Source organism: Cervus canadensis, chromosome 16 (genome assembly GCF_019320065.1).
Source record: "Cervus canadensis isolate Bull #8, Minnesota chromosome 16, ASM1932006v1, whole genome shotgun sequence".
NCBI lineage: Eukaryota > Metazoa > Chordata > Mammalia > Artiodactyla > Cervidae > Cervus > Cervus canadensis.
This window is the reverse complement of record NC_057401.1, coordinates 36516541-36544227: the sequence shown is the minus strand read 5'-3', so window position 1 is coordinate 36544227 and position 27687 is coordinate 36516541. Positions and strand designations below refer to the sequence as shown.

Sequence of the window (27687 nt, the reverse complement as noted above, 5' to 3'; positions counted from 1 at the left end):
ACTCAAATATACGTATCAGATCACCAGCTGGGTTTGGGAGCAGTTGATTTCTGAGCTCTTCCCTCTCCCCTGGCTCACCCAGTGCCCACTCCTCAGAAAGCCCATGACAAAGAAGCCATTGGAGAGGCCTACTTGACCTCCCCACATGACTTACAGATTCCCAGCGCTTGCCAGATCACACCACAATACAGAGTTCTTTTATGGGAATGTCAAAACAGCACCTTCAGCAATGTGTTATGATTTGTGGAAAATGTCACCTTAGAATAGCCAAATAGTACAATTGCATTGCTGAAATGAAGTTCTCTGGGGGATGGGAGGAAGAGGCTCTCTACTCTGCTTTTTATTTTGTTTTGTTTTTTTCTTTTCTTGACTAATTGCACATTCACCACAACCACCACTTGAGAATGTGTTGACTTCCCCAGCTTCTAAAATGGAATAAGACACAGGGTTTGTGAATCTGCTCTGACTGTGTACCTGGGCTGAGCCACGCGAGCGTGAAAGTGCCTTGCCTCTCCCAGCCCCCGGGCAGCCGTGACACGCTGGCCTCTGTCGTGTGTGGGTGTCTAGTCACACGCTGAATGCTTTGATGGCGAACTCTCTCGGCTCACCTTCTGTCAGTGAGAATGCATGTTATCACAGGCTTAGTGAGTCAGATGTTCTAGGATCCAAACAGCACAGCACTCCATCTCTAAGGAAAATTAAACCTCAAATTCCTTGGCCATATTTTAGCAAGAAAGTACAAAGGGACATTTCCACATTTCAAGGAGAAAGCCCCTGATTATCCAGTGGGGCAGGATGTGGTTGACTGAACCCTGCTTGATCAATTTAAACCCAACCCTACAGTTCACGTGTACCATTTCCCACGGCAAAATTTTCTTGGGTGACTTTTTTAAAAGTACAAGTTGTTCTCTAATTAGGTTCCTTCTCTTGTGGCGCTCTTGTTCTGTGAAACCCTTTGAAACAGCTTCCTAATTTTTAAAATGCATCTGTTATATTTTTTTTTTGTATGTGACTGAATGAATTCTTGGTTTTAAGAATCAGGGGAAATTCCTGTGTGTTGAAACAACTGGATGTGGAATTGACAGTAGAGAAATTGGGGATGAAAATGAATCCTTCTTTTAACATTTCCTCTTTATTGCTGGTTTTCAGCTATTTGTTTATTGTGTCCCTCGGTGTGGTTTTCTTCACATTTATTTTGCTTGGGGTTCACTGAGCTTCTTGAATCTGTGGGTTTGTAGTTTTTGTCAAATTTGGAAATTTTTCAGAAGTTTTTTTTTTCATACTCCCCCCACTATCATTTTCAAAATCCAATCACATGTATGTCCCAAAGTTGCTGATCCTGGATTCTTTTTTTTTTTCAATTTTTTTCTCTCTGATTCAATTTTGTATTCATTTCTACTCCTTCATTTTTCCCATTCACTGATCATTTCCTCTGTAGCACCAAATCTGTGATTAATACAATCCAGTGTGTTTTTATTGGAAATATACTTTTATTTCTTGAAGTTTAAGTTGGGTCTTTTTTATATCCTTCATTTCTCTCTTCATCATATGCATTTTCCCCTCTATCTCCTTGAACAAATGAAATTTATTTAGAAGAGCTAAATGAACATCCTTTTCTGTTCATTCTATCATCTGTGTATTGCTGTGCTTGTTCCTATTGATTGATGTTTCTTCTGACTATGGGTTATATTTTCTGGCTTTTTTGAATGCCTTTGTATGGAATGCCACATGTTACAAATTTTATATGGCTGGGCACCCAATTTTATATGCCCTTAAGTATTGTTGGGCATGTAATAATGTTATTTGCAATCAATTTTATCCTTTCAAGGTTACATTAAGATTGGTAAGGGTGGGTCCAGAACAGCCTTTTATCATAGGGCTAATTGGGCCCTGCTTTCCCAGGTGGCTCAACAGTAAAGAATCTGCCTGCCAAACCTGCAGGAGACACAGGTTTGATCCCTGGCTTGGGAGATCCCCTGAAGGATGGTATGGCTACTCACTCCAGTATTCTTGCCTGGAGAATCCCATCGACAGAGGAGCCTGGCAGGCTATAAAGTCCATGGGGTCACAAAAGAGTCAGACACGACTGGGCTGCTAAATAACAACAATCTGGCCCCACTACTCTGGCAGTATCTTCCTGGGGACACTACCCAATACCTTGTGCATCAGAAGGTTCTTCCCTGCCTGGTAGTCACATTTTCCCTGGTGGTAATATAGTCCCAGCCCTATATAAGTTTTAGGAATTGTTAAGCTTACTCCCTTCCTGTGATTCTTTCTCCCACTTCTAGTATTTTCCATACACATATGCACAAGTCAGCTCTCAACCAAGACTTAAGGAGATCTTTCTGCACATCTTTAGGGCTCACCTTCTCTTTCAGTGCACCTCTAGTGTTTTGCCCTAAATTCTATTAATAATCATCATAGTGGTTAGTGTTGTTAATGGCTCAGTCGTCTCTGACTCTGCAACCCCATGGACTGTAGCCTGCCAGGCTACACTGTCCCTGGAATTCTCCAGGCAATAATACTGGAGTGGGTTGCCATTCCCTTCTCCCAGGGGTCTTCCCAACCCAGGTCTCTTGCATTTCAGGCAGATTCTTTACTGTCTGAGACACCAGGGAAGCCCAATAGTCATGATGGTGGTGGTCATTTGGTGGCTTGGTCGCTAAATCATGTCTGACTCTTGTGACCCCATGGACTGTAGCCCGCCAGGCTCCTCTGTCCATGGAATTCTCCAAGCAAGAATACTGAAGTGGGTTGCCATGCCCTTCTCCAGGGGATCTTCCTGACCCAGGGATTGAACTCAAGTCTCCCACATTACAGGCAGTTCCTTTACCATCTAAGCCACCAGGGAAGCGGCCATGGAGTGGTACTTACTGTCAACAGTTTAGCCACTGGGCAAAGCAAAGCACTTACATTCAAAACTTGAGCCCATGCTGGACCCTCGCTTCTCCTGGATCTCCTCCCTCACACGCTTATTCATGGCCAGAATCTCCCACCCAACACTCCTCTGTTCTAAATGAAAACTCAGTCTCCACCTCTGGAGGCTGCATCCTCTTAGAAGCTACCCAGTGCCACTCCAGCCTTCTCTCCAAGCACAGGTAATTCTCGGAAAGAAAGAAGGCACAGAGCATAGGCCAGAGTCAGGTTAGACCTGCCAGTGGTTCTTGGCAGTAGGCAGTGCCAAGGGTAGGTTGTCAGTGTGGAAGACAGCAAGGGAGCAAGACCTAGGAACAAAAGGAAGTACTTGCCATATGTAAGCTTGGCAAGACACATTCTTCGAACCCAAGGAATTAATACCTGATGTTTAATAGCAAATATGAATGAGGCCACCCAAAATGTACTGAATGCCCGAATGTGTGATATAAACAAGTCAAACTGGAGTTTAGAGGAGAGAACAAAGAGAGGACCTCTCTGAGGAGGTATAATTTAAGCTGGGTCTGGTGAGATAACCAGGTTGACATTGGTGGACAGGTAATCACCTGGAGGAGGAATGATGTGAGCAAGAGAAGAAAATGGTTCTGAGTAGAGGCTGACATGGCAAGAATCAAGTTTGGGGAAAATTGATATGGTCAAATGGTCTGAGTTGAAACAAACAAGAGGGAGACTGGAAATGAAGACAGCTTGAAGGCTGCTGGAGCAGCTCATGATGGAGGCAATAGGGCTTTACACCAGCATGGGAGCAGTTGGGTGGGAGAAAAGGAGAGAGGGGCAAGTTATCCCCAGATGGCAATCAAGGGGGTTGGTAATTAGTGTCAGACATGGGCTGAGGACAAGTGCTGTCTTTTCAAAATCGGTCCTTGAGCTCTTGAGTCAGTCAGTCACTCACTCAGCCAAGATTTCCAACACCAACAACACGCCCCAGCAGGACACTAGGCTCCAAGACACACACAAACACGGACAGGACACGTGCAGCGTGATGGGGGACACAGACACCAGTAGAGTGTGGTTAGTCGCTCAGTTGTGTCCAACTCTTTGCAGCCCCTTGGACTGTAGCCCGCCAGGCTCCTCTGTTCATAGGATTCTCCAGGCAAGAATACTGGAGTGGGTTGCCATGCCCTCCTCCAGGGGATCTTCCCCACCCAGGGATCAAACCTATGTCTCCTGCATTGCAGGTGAATTCTTTACTGTCTGAGCCAGGATATGGCTGTGCAATCCACATCCAGGGTGAGGACCTCCAAACTTCATTGCACATTCCAACAGCTACAGTATAGTCATAGTGTAGCTGGCGCCCTGGCCTGTGGGTTTTCATTTATAAATCATTCATGTGTACTATTGCACTAATGCATTCTATACATTATCAATTTTTTAAAAAATAATTACAAAACAATGAGATCACATATACGTGAATGGAATTTCTAGAATTTGCTTCAGCACTCCCATGGTTTCTGCACCTTACTTTGTGGACCTCGTCTCTAGACACCTTGCAAAGACCAATTCAACCTTTGTGGCTCTGAGAGCAGCAATTACATCTCAGCATAACTTTAATGATTCTCATTTTTGTTTTTTGTGTAGGCTGGCCTGTGGTTTACAGGAGATGAAGATATCAAAATTCCAGAAAATCCTCTTGAACCCCTGCCATTCAATAGGCAGGAGCATCTTATAGAGGTAATGACTGAGGTATTCTTTAAAAAGTGTATGTATGTAACACCATATCACGGTAACATTGATCAATTTCTTGTGTAATTAGTCTTAGACTCCATCCCCATGCCCTTTTCCTTTAATGTATTCCCAAAGTGCATAGTTTAATATTCACCCAGGTGGCACTAGTGATTAAGAATCTGCCTGCCAATGCAGGAGACACAGGAGACTCAGGTTCAATCCCGGGGTTGGGAAGATCCCCTGTAGAAGGAAATGCCCAACCCACTCTAGTATTCTTGCCTGGAAAACTCCATGGACATAGGAGCCTGGTGGGCTACAGTCCATGGGGTCACAAAGAGTCAGACAAGACTGAGCAAGTGAGTACAAGGCGGCAGTATAGAGGAGTCTGGAGAGGAGGCAGAGGTCAAAATCTTAAACAGTCCGCCTGTTAACTCCCTGTGTGATCTTGGACAATATCCTTAAGCTCCCTGGGCTTCACTTTTCTCATCTAGCAAATCAGCTGTTACTGAGCATATTCTTCAATTCCTTATAATTGTAAAAGCTTTGGATAAGAACTGCCTTTTACCAATATATGCCTTTGTTCATTTCTCTTTGATTTTGACTAACTCATGTTACATTCCAAGAGTTTGCATACCCATCAGATTATTGCTATCATCAAAAATATCATCATCATTTTTGGGTTGGCCAAAAAATTCATTTGGGCTTTTCATATCATGTTATGGAAAAACCTGAACGAACACTTTGGCCGTTAACTTCTATCATTAACTTGTATCCCTGAGGCCACAATAGTATATAAGATCTTAAAATCTGAAAACTATTCTGACTTCAGTATAAATGTTAAAAATATGAAACTATATCCAACACAATCAAGTTCGATAAGATATGAGAAACATTGAATGGTAGATTTAGACATGACAGTAAGCTATATGTATTGATTAATCAATTCAGCCAGCCATTGGTGTAATTGCAATGCAAAACTGAACATGACTTGTTGTAACATGAAAGTGAGCAATCTCTTCCATTGGACGCATATTTCAAGCATATCTGCTAGATGCTAGCAGGAGAGCAGGTGAAAGAAAGGGGTCAGGGAGTTACCAAAAAAGTTCAAAACATGAGGCTGGCAGTTGTGGGGCAGCTTTTTTTTTGGTTGTTGTTGATTGTTTTATAACTGGAGGACTGAGTTCAATTCTCCTGTAAACCTTTGGAAAGCATATCTGTATATATAGGTTCTTCATTCCGTGGGAAGAGGCCAGTAGTCTGAATAGGATGTCAAGTACAAAGCACTTTCCTTTTCTGCGAGAAGTTGTTAGAAATGTCCATCACAGCAGAGCCTTTCAGTTGCTCATGGAGCTGCTGAAAGCAGGAGGCAGTCTATGCTGGTCAGCCCTGAGGACTGCAAGGCAGGGAAGCCAGAGAGGCCTCTGGGTGCCAAGGAGGGGTATGGCTCCCATCTCCTGCTGCCCAAACTGCTGGAACAAAGTGTGTGGGGGAGGGTAGAGGCAGGACCACAAAGTCTGAGAAAGATGTGCTCTATGAGGCAGATTCATTGGAGAAGACCCTGATGCTGGGAAAAACTGTGGGCAGGAGGAAAAAGGGGCAAAGAGGATGAAATGGTTAAAGAGCATCACTGACTCAATCGACAATGAGTCTGAGCAAACTTTTTGAAGGACAGGGTAGCCTGGCATGCTGCAGTCCATGGCGTCGCAAAGAATCAGATGTAACTTAGCAGCTGAACAATAATGGGGCAAAGGATGGCGGACAGATGTATGTGAGAGTGTGTGTGTAGTGTCCATAAAACAGAAGGGAGTGGAATTTTCCATGCCTCTCTGTCCCACAGACTGGATGCTCTACATTTCATAAATCTCAATACCCTTCAACTGGGACTAAAAGTACAGATTGCCGTGGCTGACAAAGCTGTGAGGTCTTGATGGAGTTACCCAACCTCTCTGTGCCGTGGTTTTATTTTCATCCTTTGCTGCTGGGGTTGTTGTACAGCATGAGTTCATATGTGTGGTCCTTTTAGAACAGTGATCGGCACACAGTAAGCCCTATGTAAGTGTCAGCTAAACAGAAGCTAACCACGCTAACCCTACATGGTGAAACAACGCCTTAATGGTTAGCATCCTAAAGAAGTTGCACAAAGGGAAAACATAAAACAATATAATAAGTTTACTTTTTGGCCATTACAAGAGCAGTAAAGACCAGATTGGGGGAAAACACCCCATAAAGAGGAATTCTAAGCATCAGGATCCCTGGGCTCTGTTCCAATTCTGCCAGGAATCACTGTAGGACCTTGAACTGTAGGTTCTTTCTGCCAGAGCCTCTGCGTCTTCTTAAGAGGGCTTGGCCTACAGTCTAGGGCCACACCCAGCTCTCCTGCTTTGTCACCTGTATTCTCTATGATCCAGGACTGGCAGGGCTCCTGGAGATAGGTCATTATCACTGTCCATGAGTTCGGATGAGTCCCAGGCACTGGGTAAAAAGTCTCTTTACATCCAAAAAAGGATCCCTGAGACACGTCTGTGTTGCAGTCACATCACTGTCTCCTGACAGTGACAGTGCATTTCCTTATAACTGATGAGGTTCAGCCATGTCCTAGCTTCCCAGCTGGCCACACAATACCAAATGTTTTAAAAAATCTATAGGGATATCCTGAGAAAAGGCAATTTAATTCATCATACTCAAATTCACACATTTTTTGGTCATGATCTCTTCTCCACATCTTCCATAATGAGAAGCTGATGATCTCACTGAAGCTGATGGCTCACCACAGTGAGCTCTAGGTCTTGTTTTTGCTGACTGTATACAGCTTCTCCATCTTCGGCTACAAAGAATGTAATCAATCTGTTTTTGGTATTGACCATCGGATGATGTCCATGTGTAGAGTTGTCTCTTGGGTTGTTGAAAGAGGGTGTTTACTATGACCAGTGCAAAACTCTTGGCAAAACTCTGTTAGCCTTTGGCCTACTTCATTTTGTACTCCAAGGCCAAACTTACCTGTTACTCTAAGTATCTCTTGACTTTCTATTTTTGTATTCCAATCCTCTCTGATGAAAAAGACATCTTTTTTTTAATGTTAGTTCTAGAAGGTCTTGTAGGTCTTCATAGAATCTGGTCAACTTCAGCTTCTTCAGCATCAGTGGTTGGGGCATTAGACTTGGATTACTGTGATGTTGAATGGTTTGGCTTGGGAATGAACCAAGATCATTCTGTCATTTTTGAGATTGCACCCAAGTACTGCATTTGGGACTCTTTTGTTGATTATGAGGGCAGTTCCATTTCTTCTAGGGGATTCTTGCCCACAGTAGTAGATATAATGATCATCTGAATTAAATTCATCCATTCCCATCCATTTTAGTTCACTGACTCCTAAAATGTCAGTGTTCACTCTTGCCATCTCTGTTTGACCACTTCCAATTTACCTTGGAATTTATAATTGACCTAACATTCCAGTTTCCTATGCAATATCGTTCTTTACCGCATCACTTTTTTTTCACCACCTAACACATCCACAGCTGGGCATCATATCCACTTTGGTTCAGCCTCTTCACTCTTTCTGAAGCTATTTCTCCTCTCTTCCCCAGAAGCATTTTGGACACCTGCCGACCTCGGGGTTCATTTTCTGGTGTCATTTCTTTTGCCTTTTCCTACTGTTTATGGGGTTCAGAAATACTGAAGTAGTCTTCCATTTCACCCTTCAGTGGACTTTGGACTATTACCATTTGTTGAAGCCAGGCTTGTGTTTTGAAATACTATTTGCTAACAAATCCCGAGTCTATTTCAACCCCAAATCTCTCTCCCAAACATTGGACTCCTAAACATAGCTGCTTATTGGACGTCTCCACTTGGATGTTCTAGCAGACATTTCAGACTTACTGTATCCAAGTCTAAGTCCCTGGTCTCCCATCTCCACCACCCTGTTGCCCTGTCTTCACCTAGAGCCCTCTCCGTCTTGGTCAGTGGACGTTATGACCTTCCTGTTGGTCAGGCCAAAACCCTAGAAGTCATCCCCAGTTCTTTTCCTTTTTTTTTTTTTTCAAAATCTCACATCCAATCCTTTAGGAAGCCTTAGTAGTTCTACCATCAAAACACAGGGTTGATTGGTTCCAGGACTGGCTACTGGCAGAATTATCTTGTAGGACTGAGAACTGTAGCTCCGAGAGGCTACCTGTTGTTCCCTGCCAGATGGCCTTTTTACAGTTTGAGATTTGCTTCTTCACCAGCAGGAGAGCATCTCATTGGCTTCAAATCTCTAATCTCTTCCTTAAGACCTTCCTTGAAAAGAGTCCTTTTTTTTTTTTTTTAAGAGTCCTTTTTAAAATACCTCTCACATGATTAAATCAGGGCCCAAGTTTGGGGTCTCTTTTGATTAACTCAAAACCCACTGATTAAGTACCTTAATTGTCTGCAGAATCTCTTTGCCTTTACTCCTGGGAATGACTTTCTCATCACATTTAAAATCCCTTACACTCAAGGGGAAGGGATTATACAAGATATGTATTCAAGGGGGTACTCCAGCGGGGCGGGAAGCTTCAAAGCCTTCTTAGAATTCTTCCCATAACAACATTTTAAATGCTCTTAAGAATATAGCAGGCCTTACCTTTTTTACATGTCTCATCCACTGATTTAAAATCAAGCCTGTGTAATTAGAGAAGGAGTTCACATATCAGTTCACTTTATTTTTTCACATCTTCCTTCAATATATCATATTCAGCCTCTTTGTTAATAGAAATAATGTGTTGCACCTACATAGCATTTTCAAGAGCATTTCAGTGGAAATAATACTAAAAATCAAGGATTCATATGAAAGAAATGGAAGATAAGCATGAAAGGACAACGCTGTGGTTATCTATTGGTGTCAACACCCTTCTACCCCATGTCCTACTGGAAATCCCTGAGGACTTCCAATGACAAGTGGGAAGAGGAAATAAATACAAGGTCCTGAAGGAACCCAAAAGCTGGATCATGACTCTTGAAAAATCTAAGGCTGCCTGACCATCTGAGCCTGGCTCTGTGCCTGCTTACAGCAAATACTCAGTAAACATTTGATTAAGATATGACTGAATGATTGAGCTTGCAGAGTCCATTGACCTCAAAAATTCTTTTCTGCTTCATAGCATAACTTTAGTTTATGCTATGAAGTTTAGTTTGTGCTATGCTTTAGACTTTAGTGTCTTCCTATTAAAGTTATTTTTAATTAAATTTGTATTAGATTTGTCAAATATCAGGAATTTATTTTTCCAATTCGTCATGGATGTCTAATTGAATTTGCTAATAGTTATAAAGATTGCTAGTAATAAGGAATGACACGATGTGTAAAACAGATAGCTAGTGGGAATCTGCTGTATAGTATAAGGAACTCAGCTTGGTGCTCTGTGATGACCTAGAAGAGTGGGGTGGAGGGGTGGGAGGGAGGCTCGAGAGAGGGCATACAGCTGACTCACATTGTTGTACGGAAGAAACTAACACAAAGTTGTAAAGCAATTATACTCCAATTAATTTTTTTTTTAAAGAATGATATGCTATCTCTAGATCTAGACACTTGCTTCTCAAAGTGTAGGTCAGAATCAGCAGTTTTGGAATCACCTAGGAGCTTGCTAAACATGAAGAAACTTAGGCCATCTACTAAACATCCAGAAAAGAAAGAAAGAAAATGTGAAAGTCGCTCAGTTGTGGCCGACTCTTTTCGACCCAGGCCAGAATACTGGAGTGGGTAGCCTTTCCCTTCTCCAGGGGATCTTCCCAACCCAGGGAGCAAACCCAGGTCTCCCACATTGCAGGGAGATTCTTTCTCAGCTGAGTCAGAAGGGAAGCCCAAGAATACTGGAGTGGGTAGCCTATCCTTTCTCCAGGGTATCTTCCCGACCCAGGAATCGAATGGGGTCTCCTGAAAACATCCAGAACCATCTACTTAATTAGAGTCTGCATTTTTGAAAGGTTACTAAACACACATGTTTGAGAAGAGCCAGTCACCTCCCAGAACAGAAGTCCCTAGGTATTTAGGTGTGGCCTCTGTGTCCCAGGGTTTGGCCTGGGCTTTGCCGGGCCCCAGAGGATGATATTAGATCCCCAAGCACCAACTCTTCACACTGTCAAATGCATGAGACAATGCGTCTAGAACTGACTGGAAGCTCAGTCATTCAAGATGTGGGAGAGACCTGCTGAAAAAGCTGGTATTCAGTGATGAGCACACTCTTCCTCTGAGAGTCCTCACTGGAAGGAGTCACATTACATCAACAGATTAGGGAGTTTGGAATCAAGTGGCTGAAACAAGGAGGCTAATGGCTGGAGTCCCAGTGGCTTTGGGCATCATTCCCTTCCCTCTCCCCACTTCCCACCAGAAGCTTCATGATTGGGAGTCAGGGCCAGTGTGTCAGGATGGAGTTGAGGATGGACAGAAAGGTCCTTGCTCTCTTTTTCTACCTAATATGCACCACTTTAATTAGTACATGCATCTTGTCTGTCTCTTTTCAAGCCCAGGGACTGTAGCTCACCGGACTCCTCTATCCATGGGATTCTCCAGGCAAAAATACTGGAGTGGGTTGCCATTTCCTACCCCAGGGGATCTTCTTGACCCAGGGATCAAACCTTCATCTCTTGTGTCTCCTGTATTGCAGGCGAGATATGTATACACACACACACACACACACACACACACACATGAATATTTGTCTTCCTCTTTCTGACGTACTTCATTCTGTCTAATAAGCTCTAGGTTCACCTGCCTCATTAGAACATCAGAATTTTTAGAGCCCTACTTTTTTTAAAAAAAAATATTTAGCTTACTTTTCAGTTAATACCATTCATTACATGTTAGTTTTAGTAATTCAGTCCTCAGAAAATGACCTTATTCCAAAACTCCTGGAGAGGTTCTTCATTGCCTGTGCATCCACTGTCTACCAGATGGTTTGCATTTTCTCTCTGGCTGAAATTCTTTTTTGTGTGACAGTTTTTCTTTAGGTTGTTTGCTGACTGCGAGAAGGATCCACCCCAGCTTGACTACACACAGATGCTGCTTTATTTTGCTTGCCATCCAGACAGTACAGAAGGGGTCTACCGGGCCCTCAGCGTGGCCATTGGGACTCATGTCTTCCAGCCAATTGAAATGCCTAATCCTGTTGCAGAAAAGGTAATTGTGTTCCAGAAATGGACTAGCGTTGGGGTCTGGAGGGGATCCCAGAAGATCCTGAACTTTTCCTCACACAATGCTTTACTAGGTCTTGGATAGACTTGGCCGGACTCAGCTGGGTTAAGAACTTGGGGTCAATTCTCCAAAAAAAAAATGCTTTGGTAGTAAAATCCAAAATTTGCTCAGAGTTTCTCAGTGGAACCAAAATTTCTCTGTCAGGGATAGTCTTTATTTTGCATGAAGTGCTAATCCTGATAAATGAGAACAAACTGGGTATTAATCCAGGCTGTTTGTCACACTGTGTGGAAATTCTATGTAAAACAAGTTCAACCTTCGAACATATACCACAGATTTGTAACTCTTGATAGGGTTTCAGGCCCAAACTTGGCCACCTAAGATGCATGGGCAATCTTTGTGTCACCTGCCTCCAGGGACAGAAAACCTTAATGTCCAGTGAAACCTCACATCCCACTGTAGATTTATAAAGGGTTAACATTCCCTGGCTTTGGTGGGGGTGATGGGGCAGATAGAAAAGTCTCAGAACAGGGTACTAACAGGGTACTAACTTATGAGGTGCCCACTGGTCTGACTATTTAGCCTGCAGTAGACCTTGTGAGGTGAGCTGTGACCCTCATGGTGGAACGCTTTCCTCTGTTCTTTGTGGACACGGAGGGCAGAGGGATACTATGCGTCCAGACTCCTCAGATATCCCAGCCGCAGTTCTTTTCCTGTCTTTTTTTTTTTTGGTGGAAAGAAAAGTTTGCTTTATTTCAGATGCCGGCAACTGCGAGGGGTGGGGGTGTGTGGCGGACATCTGTCTAAAGTCTGACTCCCCCTGTGACAAGCAAGGAGTGGGAGCTTTTATAGACAGAGTTGGGTTGGGGGGTTACATGCAGAAACAGCATAGTCATCTCTAAGAGTCATCTTCAAATTGGTCTTCACTGATCTGACTAACATCATCTTGGTTATGCTGGGTTACCTGAGTAAAAATGGGAAGCTCCTGTGATAGCTTTCACATCCCAAAAGACATAAACCCTCTCATCTCCAAATGTCAGCCCTGAGCAGATGGCCAGGAGGATGTCCTACCCCTTCTATCAGGACCAGGGTGAGGCTGGACTATTGTCTAGGAAGCTGACAGCTCAGGGCTCTTCACCCCAATGCTTTGTCAATGCAGCATTAACACTGACTCAACAACACAAAGTCAGCAGCGAATTATTGTTATTCCCACTCGAGAATGCTGTCTTCCTAGACCACAGAAGGACCGCTTACACTTTCCCAAATAAACGACAAGCCAGATGCCGTCTGCCTTCACTTGGGACTGCTTTTGCCACTTTCCCAGGGCTTCCCATGTGGCGCTAATGATACAGAACCTGTCTGCCAATGCAGGAGACATAAGAGACAAAGATGCTGTGGGTTTGATCCCTGGGTTGATCCCGTGGAGGAGGAAATGGCAACCCACCGCAGTATTTTTGTCTGCGAAATTCCATGGACAGAGGAGCCTGGCAGGCTGCAGTCCGTGGGGTCGCAAAGAGTTGGACACAACTGAAATGACAGCACGCACACACACAGGGGTGTTTCTGCATCTCTGTATGGATTGGGCCTCCTTCTCCCATCTCTGGCGTGGATCATGACCTACCTGAGGTCTCTGTGGAATGTCTGTCCTCTAGGAGACCTTCCCTGACCTGGAGTGGTGGCCGCACCCTGCCTATGTTCCCATGGCTCCCTGCACTTCCCCCCTCACGGTAACCCTCACAGATAACTGCTTTACATGGTCAGCTTCCATTCTGGGCTCTGGGCCCCAGGTGGTCAGGGAAGGGCCATCTGTCTTGTTCTGCATCCCCAAACCTGCATTCCTGAACCTGAATTACTGCTACAGAGCTCAGTAAAGACATTTCATTGAGTGGGACAATCAATTAACTCATGATTAGCTTTGTAAATTATACCCTTTGTGTAGTCCTGTGATCTGCAAGGGTTACAAATCCAGTTGCCCATATCCATACAGGGCTTCCCTGGTGGCTCAGACTGTAAAGAATTTCCCTGCAATGCAGGAGACTCAGGTTGAATTCCTAGGTCAGGAAGGTCCCCTGGAGGAGGAAATGGCTACCCACTCCAGTATTCTTGCCTGGAAGATCTCATGGACAGAGGATACAGCTGAGTGACCGACACTTTCACTTTCACTATACAAGAAAGAATGGGAGGATGAGGGAATGATGGCCCAAACACAGAGGGAACACAGAACAAAAGACAGATTAGCATGGGGCTTTACTGATCCAAAGAGGGGTCTTTGCCTTCTTTTTTGCCCCCTCTGTGTCTTTGCTCTTGCTGTTACCTCCACCTAGAGCATCTGCCAGCTCATCCTGAAAGGTTCAAGGCCTCTCCAGTATCCCAAGGCCTATTTCCTACACCAGCTCATTCATGAAGCTCCCGCTGACACCCTGAGCGCTCCCTCACCTGAGCCCCAATTTTATCCAGATCCTCTCTGGCAAGACTGAGAATCATCCCAGGCATTTACCCAATTACTTATCCAGCACCTTGGTGATGTGGGAACTACCCGAGACCTGGGAATAAAGCAAGTAAAGTGAAGACTTAAATCAAATGGTGATAAATGCCACAGGTGAAAAAGAAGATAGGGAAAAATGCAGGAGTCTGGGAAGGAGTTGCAGTGTTAAATAGGGTCATCACAGAAGGTGTCTCTGTGAAAAGACATATAGGCAAAGGCCCAGAGAGGTAAGGGAGAGAGCCTTGCAGATAGACCTCTGGAGGAAGAGCATTTAAATGAAGACCGCAGTGGATGCAAAAAACCTCATGTAGGGCCGTGCCTGGAGTATCCCAAAGAACCGCAAGTCAGCACTTGCAGAGCGCTGAGCTGGAGGAGAGCAGCAGGAAAGGGCAGTGATGGGAAGAGGACTCCAAGGGCCCCTGGAGGGACCTTGGCTTTGGCTGTGCCGAGTGAGGAGATGAGAAGGCGCTGAGGCAGGGTCATTTCATGCCCATAGAGAGCAGACTGCAGGGAGCACGGGAGGGAGGAGGACTAGTGATGCACACAGGGGGTGGTTTATCTATTGACTCCTCTGCACTGGAGACAGCTTGTTACCCTCTTTGCATCCTCTGAAGTAGCAGGCGCTCAGCAATGCACATAACAAGTTCTCCAGGAGTGTTGGTAAAAGGGAAGAAAGAGCGGAAGAGAGAAGGAAGGGGTGGACTCCCGTCTCTGAGGCAGAGAGGAGGAGAGCAGACACTCCAGAGGCAGAGGCAGTGGCAGGTTCGGAGGCTGCACTGCTGCTGCTGTCGCGTCAGTCGTGTCCGACTCTGTGCGACCCCGTAGACGGCAGCCCACCAGGCTCCTCCGTCCCTGGGATTCTCCAGGCAAGAATACTGGAGTGGGTTGCCATTTTCTTCTCCCAGAGGCGGCAGTGAGTCACCAGAAAAAAAACCAGGAAAAGGCAGCCTGTGCTAGAACAGTTGCCATAGCAACAGACAGCTGTCTGGGTGGGTAGCAGCCAGGCCAGCTAGCACCAGCACCGTAAGAGGCTGCATCCCTTCTGGCCTTGACCCCTGAGCTAGTGCTCGCCCAGGAAGCAGCTCCCTGGGTTGCTTCTCTCAAGAGCTCTTTTAAATTCCAAGGACACTGGGCAAGAATTCTCCCACAACCACTGCACAGCAGCGAAGAAGCCAGGGTAGGGGCAGGTCTGTCACACGCCACACACACAAGCCTGCTCCTGGCTGGGAGTGAAGCATAGGAGCTTTTGATATACAGGACCCACCGCCTCCCTCATTCTTGCCTCCTCCTAGCTCTCACCATCCAGGCTCCAATTATCCTGCTGCCTCCCTGTGCCCTTTCAACTGTGTTCTAGTTTCCTGGGCAACCTGATCCCAGGATGTTAAAATGAACCTGCTCAGAAACAATACCTCTAACAGGTCTGTGTTTACTCCCAAGACATTTAATCAGATCTCGGTTTTTGCTTTCCAAATAAACAACTGGAAATCTCCCATTTGTTTCATTCTTCCTCACTCTCTTCTTCCTTACACGCTGGTTTATTCATTGTGGCACAGACCTCCTGTTTAAATTCACAGCTTCTTTGGGTAATTTAAAAGAAGTTCAAGGGCCAGGCACTCATGAGCAGGCACTAGTCAACGTGAAACATCAAAGAAGTTGATGTTTGTTCATCCTGGTCTATGGGATTTGGGGTTATGATATTGGAATTTAGTAAATTATGAGCTTGAACTGTCCACATTTTGAGAGTCTTGTTAAGACATCTTGACAGGTGGGTTGAGGCCTTGGGGTTCAAATAACTTAAATGTTCCTCCCATTCTGCTCTTTGATGCTTTGTTCACATTAGTCCCGAGGACTGAACTTCTGTTCTGCCTCTGAGATGTGGGGAACTAAACAGACTGAATGGTAGAAATGCACACTCAGGCACCATTCTGAGGACGTGTTGCTGGGAATCTTCAAGGGCTGTCTCTGAGAGTGTCTCTGAGAGACAAAGCGTTTGTCAGCCTCACAGTCTGCCTGCTGCTTAGAAGATAATGTGACTCACACAGAGTTTTGATGCCATTAATAATTGCTCATTCAAAAGCCCTGGCTTTTCTCCAAACTGGCATGCCTGGTTTTGTCCATACATCCACATCCGCAATTGCGGCCTGTTGGAGAGCGCCCCCGTCCCGCGCACACCCTGCTGTCCCGCCAGGAGGCTGATCTGGTTCCTTCGGCCCTGATCTCGGCCTCCCTCCGCTCCCTCCCTTCCCACTGAACCACTAAGTCTATTCTCTCCAACCCCCTAGAGAGCAAAACTAGCAAATGCTTATAAAGCATCCTCTGACCTAGTAAGACCTAATGACATAATGCCATTTGAATGACATTCTTCATTCAAATGTTTAACTCATTATCTTTTGGCCAAAACAAAAAATCCATTTATCCCATGAAGATAATATCAAGTCTTTGAGTCGTTGGACCCTCTCTAGTTCTGGAAATGGTGAAGAGAATGGTGAAAGTTCTTGCTCTTTAATTTTGGTATCGCCTGCTCATCCAGCCCAGCTCATCATGCGCTCACCCACAGGTTCTGTCTGAATAAAAATTCACTCATTCTTCATTCTATCAGCAAGATGTTCTATGTCTCAATGGTGTTCTTTTCACCACACTCAGTGTTCTGTCACTCTGGGGAATTATTGATGGGAAGCCAGTGTGATGATTCCCAAGCTTCCTAGGTAGAGACAAAAAAGTCGGTTTCACATTTCTGCCAAGCAAATCAATATTGCAATTGTTTAAAATGGATAAGAGGCTAACTGGATAGGTAGGTAGATAGATAAACAAGAAAGACTAGATAGATAGATATATTCAATTCCAAAAACTTCAAGATTAGATTAAATTTCCAATTTAGCAAAGGATACAGAAACTCAGCTAAAGCAAGGTGACCACACAGAACTAGGGCAAATGCAGCCTGTCTCCATTGCACCACCCTCCACCCCTGCACATCCTTCAGAGGGGCTTACAATGACCAGAGGCTTAATTCTGTGCCATGGTATAGTCCTTTTACACTTGGGACTTCAGTGGCTATTTGGAAAGAACTTGTGTGATCTATGCACTTAATGCTTCTACTGAATTGAGTATTTACAAGCAATGGCACCCTCTTCTAATTTTAAGCCTAAATTAACATTTTTCCTTCCTCAGAATAAAAGAGAACCAGCCCTCAGGTGTTCTATGACATTGGGCCAGTCAGCATTCTGAAAACGCTCATTTTTCAATGGCAAATCATTGAATATCTATTACCTCATCACACGCACACATTTATTACTATAAATATTATAAATGCAAATCTACTGTAGAGAACTTGCAAAGTACAAAATAAAATGAAAAGTAAATCACCTGTTTGAGCAATCAGAGGTAACCTACTGTCAGTTCTTTAATGTATCGGTTTCTCTTCTTTTTCTGTAATAAGTATTAGAGATATAAGGGAATGAGGACCCTGGTGTATTTATTATTTGTGTTTTGTTCCCTTTTTGCACTTATCCCATGATTGCTTTTTCACTGTCATTTGGTATCCTTCTAAGCTAAAATGCTTTCAGCAGCATAGCATTCCATCACAGACCAATACTATCATTGATGTCACCATTCCCTGTTGTTGGAATCATAGGTTTTCTATTTTTGCTGTAAGTAACACAGAATGAACATCCGTATACAAAATATTTGGTGCACCTGAATATTTCTTTAGAATCAGTTCCTAGATCAGTAACTACTGAGTCAAAAGGTAGGCATATTTTTCAAGCTTTTAAGAAACTACATCAGAAACAGTTTACTTTTTCCCATGCTAAGAATGCCAGCGTCTAAGTTCATAGCTCTTGGCCAAGTTTCAAAGAGCAACAATATGAACCCCAATCTGTCTGTATTCAAGCTGTTTTCTCTTTTACCTTCTGAAGGCTTCAATGAGTTTAATATCCAGCATCCAAACAAAGGCTGTCAACGTTTCTCAGAATCTATCAAACTTGAGAAATTAACCTGCCACAACCTCTAGACTGCAGGCAGTTTCCAAAGCAAATCCTGTCAAAAAATCTAGATTCATGTGTAAAAGTTTGACAGAAGTCACACAATTCATTTCAGTGTTCTTTTATTGAGTAATACAGTGTATCTGGGGCTTCCCAGGTAACACTAGTGGTAAAGAACCTGCCTACAGGAGAGATGCGGGTTCTGGAGAAGTTGGATGGAGAAGATCGCCTAGAGAAGGAAATGGCAGCCCACTCCAGTATTCTTGCCTGGAAAATCCCATGGACAGAGGAGCCTGGCGGGCTGCAGTCCATGGGGTCGCCAAGAATGGGACATGACTGAGGGGGGCTTAGCACGGTGCATACAGTGTTATCTGGGAGAGTGATAAGCGAAAGCATGTATGAAAGTAAATAAAACTCACCCCACACTAAGGCCTCCGTCAAGTACCAGCAGAATTGGTCTAGACTTTCGACATGATTTCCAGTGCAGCTGGCATATTCTACTTCTTTTTATTCTTTTTATTTATTATTTTTTATTGAAGTATAATTGATCTACAATGCTGTGTTAGTTTCAGGCATACAGCAAAGTGATTCAGTTATACATACATATATATTTTTTCGGATTCATTTCCCTCATAGGTTATTACAAAGTATTGAGTGTACAGTAGGACATTGGTTATCTATTTTATAGATGTATTCATGTGTATATGTTAATTACAAACTCCTAATTTACCCCTCCCCCACCCTTCCCAGTTGGTAACCACTTTTGCTTCTTCTTGCTGTTGTTTCTGAGTTGGAGAAGGAAGAAAGACTTGTCTTATTGTCTAGCATATTCTATCTTTAGACTTGTTTAGCTCGTCTGTGGTTGTTGCTCAGTCGCTAAGTCGTGTTCAGCTCTCTGCAACCTCATGGACTGTAGCACACCAGTAGGCATTACTATCTCAGGGCATAAAAAGTTCGGGATGAAATTGATGTTTTCTAAATATCTCTATTAATGGAAAGACTTCATCTTCTCTTTATTTAATTGCACAGACCTCTTCCTTGACTGATATGAGTCCCATTGAGGAGTATCCTGAACTCGAGGACAATTTTATGAGTGAGGAAAGGGAATTACAAGAGGACGGGGAGGAAAAGGAAGAAGAACTCCCTGAAAATGCGAATACTGAAATGATTTCCATGCAAACATTACTCCGAGTGTTCCGAGGAGGAAATGAAGTACTGGACGCTAACAGATTTGCCAACCACCAAAAGATAGAGAACATTTATTTAGAGGTTGGTTGGGTTCTTTCATTAAAGGGACAACCTATACCCAAGAAAATTTCCGTCAATTTTGAGTGTATGGTCATAGAATTTCTCCTGAAATGTCTCAACGTGTAGAAATTATGATGATTCCTTTAGGAAATAAAATCATTTTTAACAGCATCAGGATCATAGATTTAATTAAACTTATTTTTTTTTTCCTTTTAAGAACTTCATAAAAGTGTTTCAGGACCTAGGTTCCAAGAACCTCGAGCCAGTTGAAGTTGCTGTTCTTCTGAAGCATCCTTTTATTCAAGACCTGATTTCAAGTTATCCAGACTATAAGATCCCTGTGAGTATTACCCAAAGATCCTAATACAGTCTTTTTTAAAACTGTCATTACAATCTTATTTTATTTTTATTGGAGGATAATTGCTTTATAAATGTTGCATTATTATATATATATTAAATATATGTGCATATATATATGTATATCCCTTCCCTTGTGAGCCTCCCTCCCCCATTGCATCCCACCCCTCTAAGTCATCAGACAGCACCAGGCTGGGCTGTCTGTTACATAATAGCTTCCCACTAGTTATCTATTTTACACATGATAGTGTACATATGTCAATGCTACTTTCTCAGTTTATCCTACCCTCTTCTTCCCCCACTGTGTCCACAAGTCCATTCTCTGTGTCTGCGTCTCCATTTCTTCCCTGTAAATAGGTTCATCAGGACGGTTTCTCTTGATTGTCTTAACATGGTTGAATTCAGGTTCAGCGCTTGGTGGGATAACACAAACGTGGAGGAAGAGAGGGAGGGAAGAAGCTGGACTAGGCTTGACCAGGGTCTCGGGAAGCTAAGCTGGTAACAGCATCAGGCCAAAAAGGCCAGCCCTCAATACCACAAGGGCAGTGAGTTCAGGCAGAGTAGAAGTGACTATTAGTACACCATACCAGTACACGGGTACCATGATAGTTAGCACTATCAGTATATGGGTAACATGATTAGTACCACCGATAGGACCGCCAGTACTAGGGATAATACCATAGAGCTGCCCCACCAGGACTCTGAGGTCTTGAGTCTACCACGGAAGGCTGGAGGTAGATGGCAGTAAAAGCTGAATGGGTGGCTATATTAGTGTTCTGCGTTATTCCAGCCATCGAATGACCCTGGCCTATGATTGAAGAGCATGGGGAATAGAATCCCCCTGCCCAAGAGGACAAAGGAGACCCTGATCCCCAGCCAAGCACTGATTTATTCACCAAACTCTCATCACGATACACATTGTTGCTGTAACTTGTGCAGTGGCCGCACTTATGAAAGAAAGGATAAGGGTTCCATCAGAGAAAACTGTTCAGGGTGGGAACACTGCGGACCCAGAGAGGCTGGACCAAGTCAGCAGAATAAAGGAAGGAAGAGAGGAAGAGCTGGGGCTCAGAGCTCACACCATCACCTCGCACATCAACCACACATGCTGAATGTGCATCTACCTGGCAAGTGCCGGGTCCCCAACAGCAAGGGCTACGGAAGGCTGGGGGTGACCACCTTTCAGAATGTGGCAGTTTGCTACAACTTTCTCACAATCCTCACACACTTAATAGTATGCAGTCTCCCTATTTGGCTCCTGCTAATTGTTTATTGGACTACAGAGAGTTAGCCGAGTTTTCGATAAAAGCACTTTCACTTTGATAAGATGCAAGTGATCTAAAGCTGAGTGCTGAAAAATTGATGCTTTTGAACTGTGGTATTGGAGAAGACTCTTGAGAGTCCCTTGGTCTGCAAGGAGATCAAACCAATCAATCCTAAAGGAAATCAGCCCTGAATATTCATTGGAAGGACTGATGCTAAAGCTGAATTCTCCAATACTTTGGCCACCTGATGCGAAGAGCTGACTCATCAGAAAAGATCCTGATGCTGGGAAAGATTGAAGGCAGGAGGAGAAGGGGATGACAGGATGAGATGGTTGGATGGCATCACCAACTTGATGGACTTGAGTTTGAGCAAGCTCCGGAAGTTGGTGATGGACAGGGAAGCCTGGTGTACTGCGGTCCATGGAGAGGCAACGAGTTGGACACGACTGAGCAACTGAACTGAACTGAACTGAAGTGTTTCCTTATCTCTAACCGTTGTTGTTGTTGTTGTTGTTGTTGCTTAGTTGCTCAGTTGTGTCCTACTCTTGCCCGCCAGGCTCCTCTGTCCATGGGATTTCCCAGACAAGAATACTAGAGTGGGTTTGTCAGAGGATCTTCCCAACCCAGGGATCGAACCCGTGTGTCTCTTGCATGGGCAGATGGTTTCTTTACCACTGAGCTACCAGGGAAGCCCTCTTAACCATATCACATCATTATATCTCTACATTTAACCATCCTCTTTGTAAAATTATTTGTGTCTCTTTATTTAAACAGGCCCAAAATGCTTAGATATGTGGTTGGCAATATTCCAAGTAATTGTACTCATACATCCCACAAACATTTACTCTTCACAATGAAACCCATATGTCACAGGTCCCTTTTCAGCATCTTACACTCCTACTTTCACTCGTAAAGACCAGCTTTCTTCCCCACTTAAGATGAGACTGGGATAAATCAGTGTCACCCTGGAATTAGTGGGAACAGCACACATCAGAACTAAACAAAGGGGTGGAGAGAGGTGGGTGGGTGAATGCATGGTGGTCACAGGCAGAATGGGGGGCAATCTGCCAATTGTGGGGTCTCCCTGCCTTTGCTGTCCTCTGGGCAACCATCGTTCTGTGTGAGGTGAGTTCCAGAAGCCCATCTCTTTAGACTGCATTTCATCCTGCACATTCTGTTCCACATTTCAGGGAACAATCTCCCTATTTTAAACCAGCAAAATAATTTTCAAATCCTTAGAATAATGTGCAATAGGGTTTACCTTATCTTACCAACAACAGCTAGGACCCTAAAATGATGCCACCATCACTTCCTCCTATTATGGGAGAAGAACTCCCTGCAAAGTCAGGACGATTTGGGGAACATTTTTACCCTGGCCAGAATGTCTAACTATTACTGACTTTTGCAGAGACGATTCTATCTGGCATGTTCCTGAAGAAAAAACTCCGTCAACAGATGACTGACTGCCTTCGAAGGTCAACCCCCTGAAGATGGACTCTGATCCTCAGGGAAAGTTGGAGTCAGCAGGGTGCTTGTCACTTCGTGCATTTCTCTGATTTAGGAAGGAGTTTTATCAGCGTGCACCCCAGCTGAAATACTCCTGGCATTTTGAATAGCATAGGACTGACTCTGGCATGGCAGAACATCTAACATTCTGAGTTGCTGCCCACTATATTCCAGGAGCACCTTGATGCTTTGATGACCAAAAAGATCTCTGCACGTTCCCCAAATCCTGTTTGGTGCACAGACCCCTTGGGTTGAGAGCACCCACCTCCCTCCCCCCCACCCCCACCCCACAGCTGGAGCTTGTTCTGACCTCCAGCTTCAGAGCATGAATGTCACCTGACACCCTAATAGAAAGAGAGCTTGTCAGTCTGTCTAGCGGTCCGATGGTTCGTTCCTTCATTGCCAGAGTACTTCTGCCAAGTCAGCTTCTTCAACCCTCCACCGTCCTGGTCCTTCATCTCTCTTCCCTGTCATTACTCCACCCTGGAATCTGATGAGAGGACATTGAACCACCTGCTAGAATCTAGTCAGGGCACCATTCTGACAAGAGTTGAGCCTTTGACCTGAAAAAAGTAAATGTGATGCTTGAAAAGGAAAGAGGTTCCCTTTCCAGTAAGATGCTCTATTCTCATTTTTGCTAAGCAAATAAAGAAAAAGAAGAAAGGAAAAGAAAAAAAATCTCTGAAGACTCAGTTACTAACACTCTCATCCTGTCATCAATTTTTTTGCTCCAGATATCCATGTGCAAGTAAATAGATCACATTTTTAAAATGAACTTTAACCACAGTGATGTTGTTTGAAGATCTTTCAAGATAAGTAGAGCAAAAACTAGAGTGTGGTTTTTCAGGTTAAAATGTTGTTTGCTGTTATAAACAGTGGGAAGTAAAGGTTGTCACCCAACAGCTCTGTGTTTACAAGATTCGTGTTTGGAACTAGCAAACATTTAAAAATACATATGAAAAAGGCCAGTTTGGGTAATCATTTTGATATGTGTTATTTTTTGCTCCTGTGGAGAGGTGGCCTGGCTTTGTGGTTAGGAGAGCAGACTCAGGAGCCATGTTGATTGGGTTCATAGCTACTAACTGTGTGACCTTGGGCAAGTGACCCCATGGTGCCTTGGTTTCCCCATATGTAAAATAGGGTTACTTCTCAAACATGCCTCTCAAGGTCCTTGTACAGATTAAATGACCTAATCCATACAAAGTGTTTAGCTCCGTTCTTGGCAGATAGAAAGCCCTCACTACGGAGTAGGGGCTTCCCTGGTGGCTCAGATGGTAAAGAATCTGCCTGCAATGCAGGAGACCTGGTTTGATTCCTGGGTCAGGAAGATCCCCTGGATCACTCCAGTATTCTTGCCTGGAGAATTCCATGGACAGAGGAGCCTGGCAGACTATAGCCCATGGGATCGCAAAGAGTCAGACACGACTGAGTGACTAACACTACATAGTAATTATTATTACTATTATTATTACTGCTGGTCTGTTGGTGGTTCCAGTGCATAAAGAATATTTCTGAACAGTGCAAAATTTACACAGATGAACTAAAAGCTGGCATTTCATCTACCAAACTCAGTGTCTGTTCTCTGGGAACGAAAGGAGACTTTCACTGGAGAGTGTCATGATGACAGGGGGTCCGAACCAAAGTCCCAGGAATCCACATGCGGTCAATTCCAACTCAGAAGACCCATGTTTTGTTTTGGATTTTATAGTTATTCAACTCAAGCTCATTTATTTAACTTCTTCTTTCATAGATTTTTATATAGAGAGGTTATTTTCAAGGAAGCTTCCTAAATTCTTAAGAAAATGCTTTGCTTAAATGTAACAAGATCATTGAGGACACCGTCAGTGGGTGGTTAGTGAAGAAAGTCAGTTTCCTCCAATAAGTAGATTTACAAGTGTAAGTGGACATTGGATTTTCTGCACCAACTCACCAAATGTAGTTTCTTGTGATGCACACGTATGCTGCATAAATGTGAGTCTCTTTTAACAAAACCTGTACATCCAGCAGATAGCCTTAATATTAAGGGTTCCATTCACTAGGAGATAAAAATAAATCTCTCAGTGTTAAAGTCAGAATGTCACAGGAGAATTTCTTAGAAACAAATGAGTCAGGACCTGATTACATGAGGGCAAAGTACCTATAAATATACATGTAACTGGAAGGGACACAGTCTTCAAGGTATCTGACTTTAAGATACACTCCAACCGCCTCCGTTATGTTTATAACAAAATACAGTGGCTGCTTCAGCGCTTTGTGTTTTCAAGGCACCCATGCCAAACTTTTCTAGACTCTCTCAGCCTTTTCTCCACTAACTGTTACTTAAAATTATGGCCCTTGATTTCAGCTATAAATCTAGCCAGGACTGATTGAAATATCTAGAGCTTATAATTTTCCCCCATGCTATGGAGTGTCAAATAATCACAGGTCAACTCATTCCTTAATCCCGAAGTAAATGGTCACTAGTCAGCAATAGCTGTTACAAATAATATTCTCTGCAAAGGAGACCTATCAGTAAGTACTGTGGAGGGTAGGACCAGAAAGGTCAATGGCAAGCAGCTGTTCTTTTTCACTTAACTTGCCCAAGATTGCCCTTCAGCTGTGGGAGATCTATATTTTCAAAGAACAAGCTCCTTCAAGAAAATGATTCACTATGTTTCCTGGCAGTGACTGATACAGCCATGTGGGTGTCACTCAGCAGGGTTCTGTTCAGATGCTGAACTAACTCATGTTTTCATGAGTAAAATGACTACAGTCAAATAGAAACTTTTGGAACTCAGGTCTGAAGTAAAGAAACTTATATTCTTAAAGAGTTCCCTAAAAAAAAAACCTGGAAACTGAATAAATGTAATTTTACGTTTTCCCCTTATGCTAGTACCCCTTCTATTAATACATTGTGATAATATCTTAAATTTATTTTATAAACATCTGTGATTTAAAATGTAGCCCAGTTGGATATTTTAAGTGGACAATAAACAGATCATTCTATCCCTAATATAAAAAAAAAAAAACAGAAAGGAGATAATTCCCCACCTCAAAATAATCTTCTGTTCTAAAATTCTACAAATCTGTAAACATGATTAATTTAGCGTTAGAATTTTCCCTTAATAGAAGGTGAATATTGTTTTTTATTGATTAATAGGGAAATAATGTTTTGCCTTGCCTGTTTTGTGCCAAACTCTGTGTAATTGCCAGAGAAGGAAATGGCAGCCCACTCCAGTATTTTTGCCTGGAGAATTCCATAGACAGAGGAGCCTGGTGGGCTACAGTCCCGGGGATCACAAAGGAGTCAGACATGACTTAGCAACTAAACAAGAACTGTGTAATTGCTTTTACAAATGTTATCTAATTAATCTAATATGACAACTCTATTGTTAGAGCTTATTAGATGGGGAAATGAAGTCTCTAAGATCTTTGATCTCTGTCCACTGGCAAAATTAATAAGTTGCAAGGCAGGATTCACACTAAATAGAGAACAATTTTCTCAAAGGAAAAAACAAAAACTCACTGTTTAATCACTGCCACATATTGAAGCCCATATTATTAATAATCATTACTTCTAATTCATTTATTAAGAGTTGTAACTTCTCTTTGAATCTCTTCTCTTAGGATGTTAAGATAATTCTCCAAAGGAGTGAGCATGTACAAGGAAGTGATGAAGAGAGGTCTCCTTCAAGACTTACAGAGGAAAAGAAATGAAGGCACAGGGGTGGCAATAAATCTTCCAAACAACCCATGTAAACATGGTGTTTGTTGTATACATTGTCATTGTAAGTGAAGAGATGGCCCCTACCAGCCTATGAGGAGCACTGTAAAGGGAGTCTTCCTTACTTAACTCAAAGAATATTCTGTAATAAACCTTAAATTTCTGAGCCAAAATCCAAAGTAAGAAGGAATGCATTTTGAAGTGATTCTGAAAACAGAAGACAGCAAAACAATATTCTGAAAAATAAACAAGCACAGATGTCATGATGTGTCCCTGTGAGAAGTGTCTGCATTAGGCAGATACATTAAAAATTCCCCCAAAGCTCAAATCAGGGCAGCAGGGCTTCATACAGTTCATATTAATAGTTCTTGCTCCGTAAAATCCCAAGGAGTGTCTCACCAGTCAAGGAGAAGGCTTTTGTCTCAGCTGCGGGTATAGTCATGATCCTGTTATCTATTCATAATCCTTTACTAATAGGATATGTGTCTTGTAGAAACTGATGTACAATGATAGCTCTTGTGTAAATTAGTGAATCTAATTCAGTGATACTTATCTCAAGAAAGTGCTTTTGTTTTGTTGTATTTTTTAGCTTTTTATTTTATTACTATATAGCCATTAACAATGTTGTGCCAGTTTTAGGTGGACAGCAAAGGGACTCAGCCATATATACACATGTCTCTATTATCCCCCAAAGTCCCTTCCTATCCAGGCTGCCACATTGAGCAGTGTTCCCTGTGCCATCCAGTAGGACCATGTTGGTTATCCATTTTAAGCATAGCAGTGTGTACATGTCCATCCCAAACTCCCCAACTATCCCTTCCCCCCTGTCAACCATAAGTGCATTCTCTAAGCCTGCGAGTCTGTTTCTGTTTTGTAAATAAGTTCCTTTGTATCATTTCTTTTAGATTCCACATGTAAGGGATGTCATGCAGTATTTCTCCTTCTCTGCCTGACTGACTTCACTCCATGTGACAACCTCTAGGGTCATCCATATTGCTGCAAAGTGAACAATAATGTTCTTTTCAGTGGCTGTGCCTCTTTGAAACCCTTCTGGGTCCCCTCCCTGGCTACTTCTTCTGAGAATCTTTGCTGGACCTCACACACACCTCTTCTATTCAGCCCCTAAGAGTTGAAGGCCCCAGCACTCAGCCTCCTCTATCCACAGTCAATTCCTGGAAGACTCATCCTTCTCCAAGACTTTATGAGGCCAAAGTTGAAATTTCTCTTCCCATCTTCTTTCCCCGAAATCCAAACTTCTCTCTTGCTGTGGACTTGATTCCCACCTGGATGGCTTATGATCATCACAGACTCAACACAGCCAAGCCAAGGAGAGGGAGCCTTCAAGCCACCCCACTGCTCTAACCTTCTACTAGAGCCCCATGTCATGCAGAGGTTCATCC

At 43.3% G+C, this 27687-nt stretch overlaps 1 protein-coding gene across 3 annotated transcripts in view; it reads left to right on the top strand.

Annotated features, from left to right (window-relative positions):
* The window catches only part of SPEF2 (sperm flagellar 2), a 187896-nt gene extending 161521 nt beyond the window's left edge, over nt 1-26375 (top strand). The window contains exons 32-37 of one of the 3 annotated variants that reach the window (XR_006273380.1): nt 4513-4605; nt 11549-11728; nt 19238-19477; nt 19674-19796; nt 22487-22606; nt 26191-26299. Coding sequence is in view for 2 of the 3 variants with exons in the window: in XM_043488877.1 (XP_043344812.1) it covers nt 4513-4605; nt 11549-11728; nt 19238-19477; nt 19674-19796; nt 26191-26280 (726 nt within the window). In the remaining variant the exon portion in view is untranslated. Of the gene's footprint in view, nt 1-4512; nt 4606-11548; nt 11729-19237; nt 19478-19673; nt 19797-22486; nt 23613-26190 lie in introns of those variants that run through there. The other 2 variants (XM_043488877.1, XM_043488878.1) reach the window with 2 other exon arrangements.
* The last annotated feature ends 1312 nt before the right edge of the window (nt 26376-27687 follow it).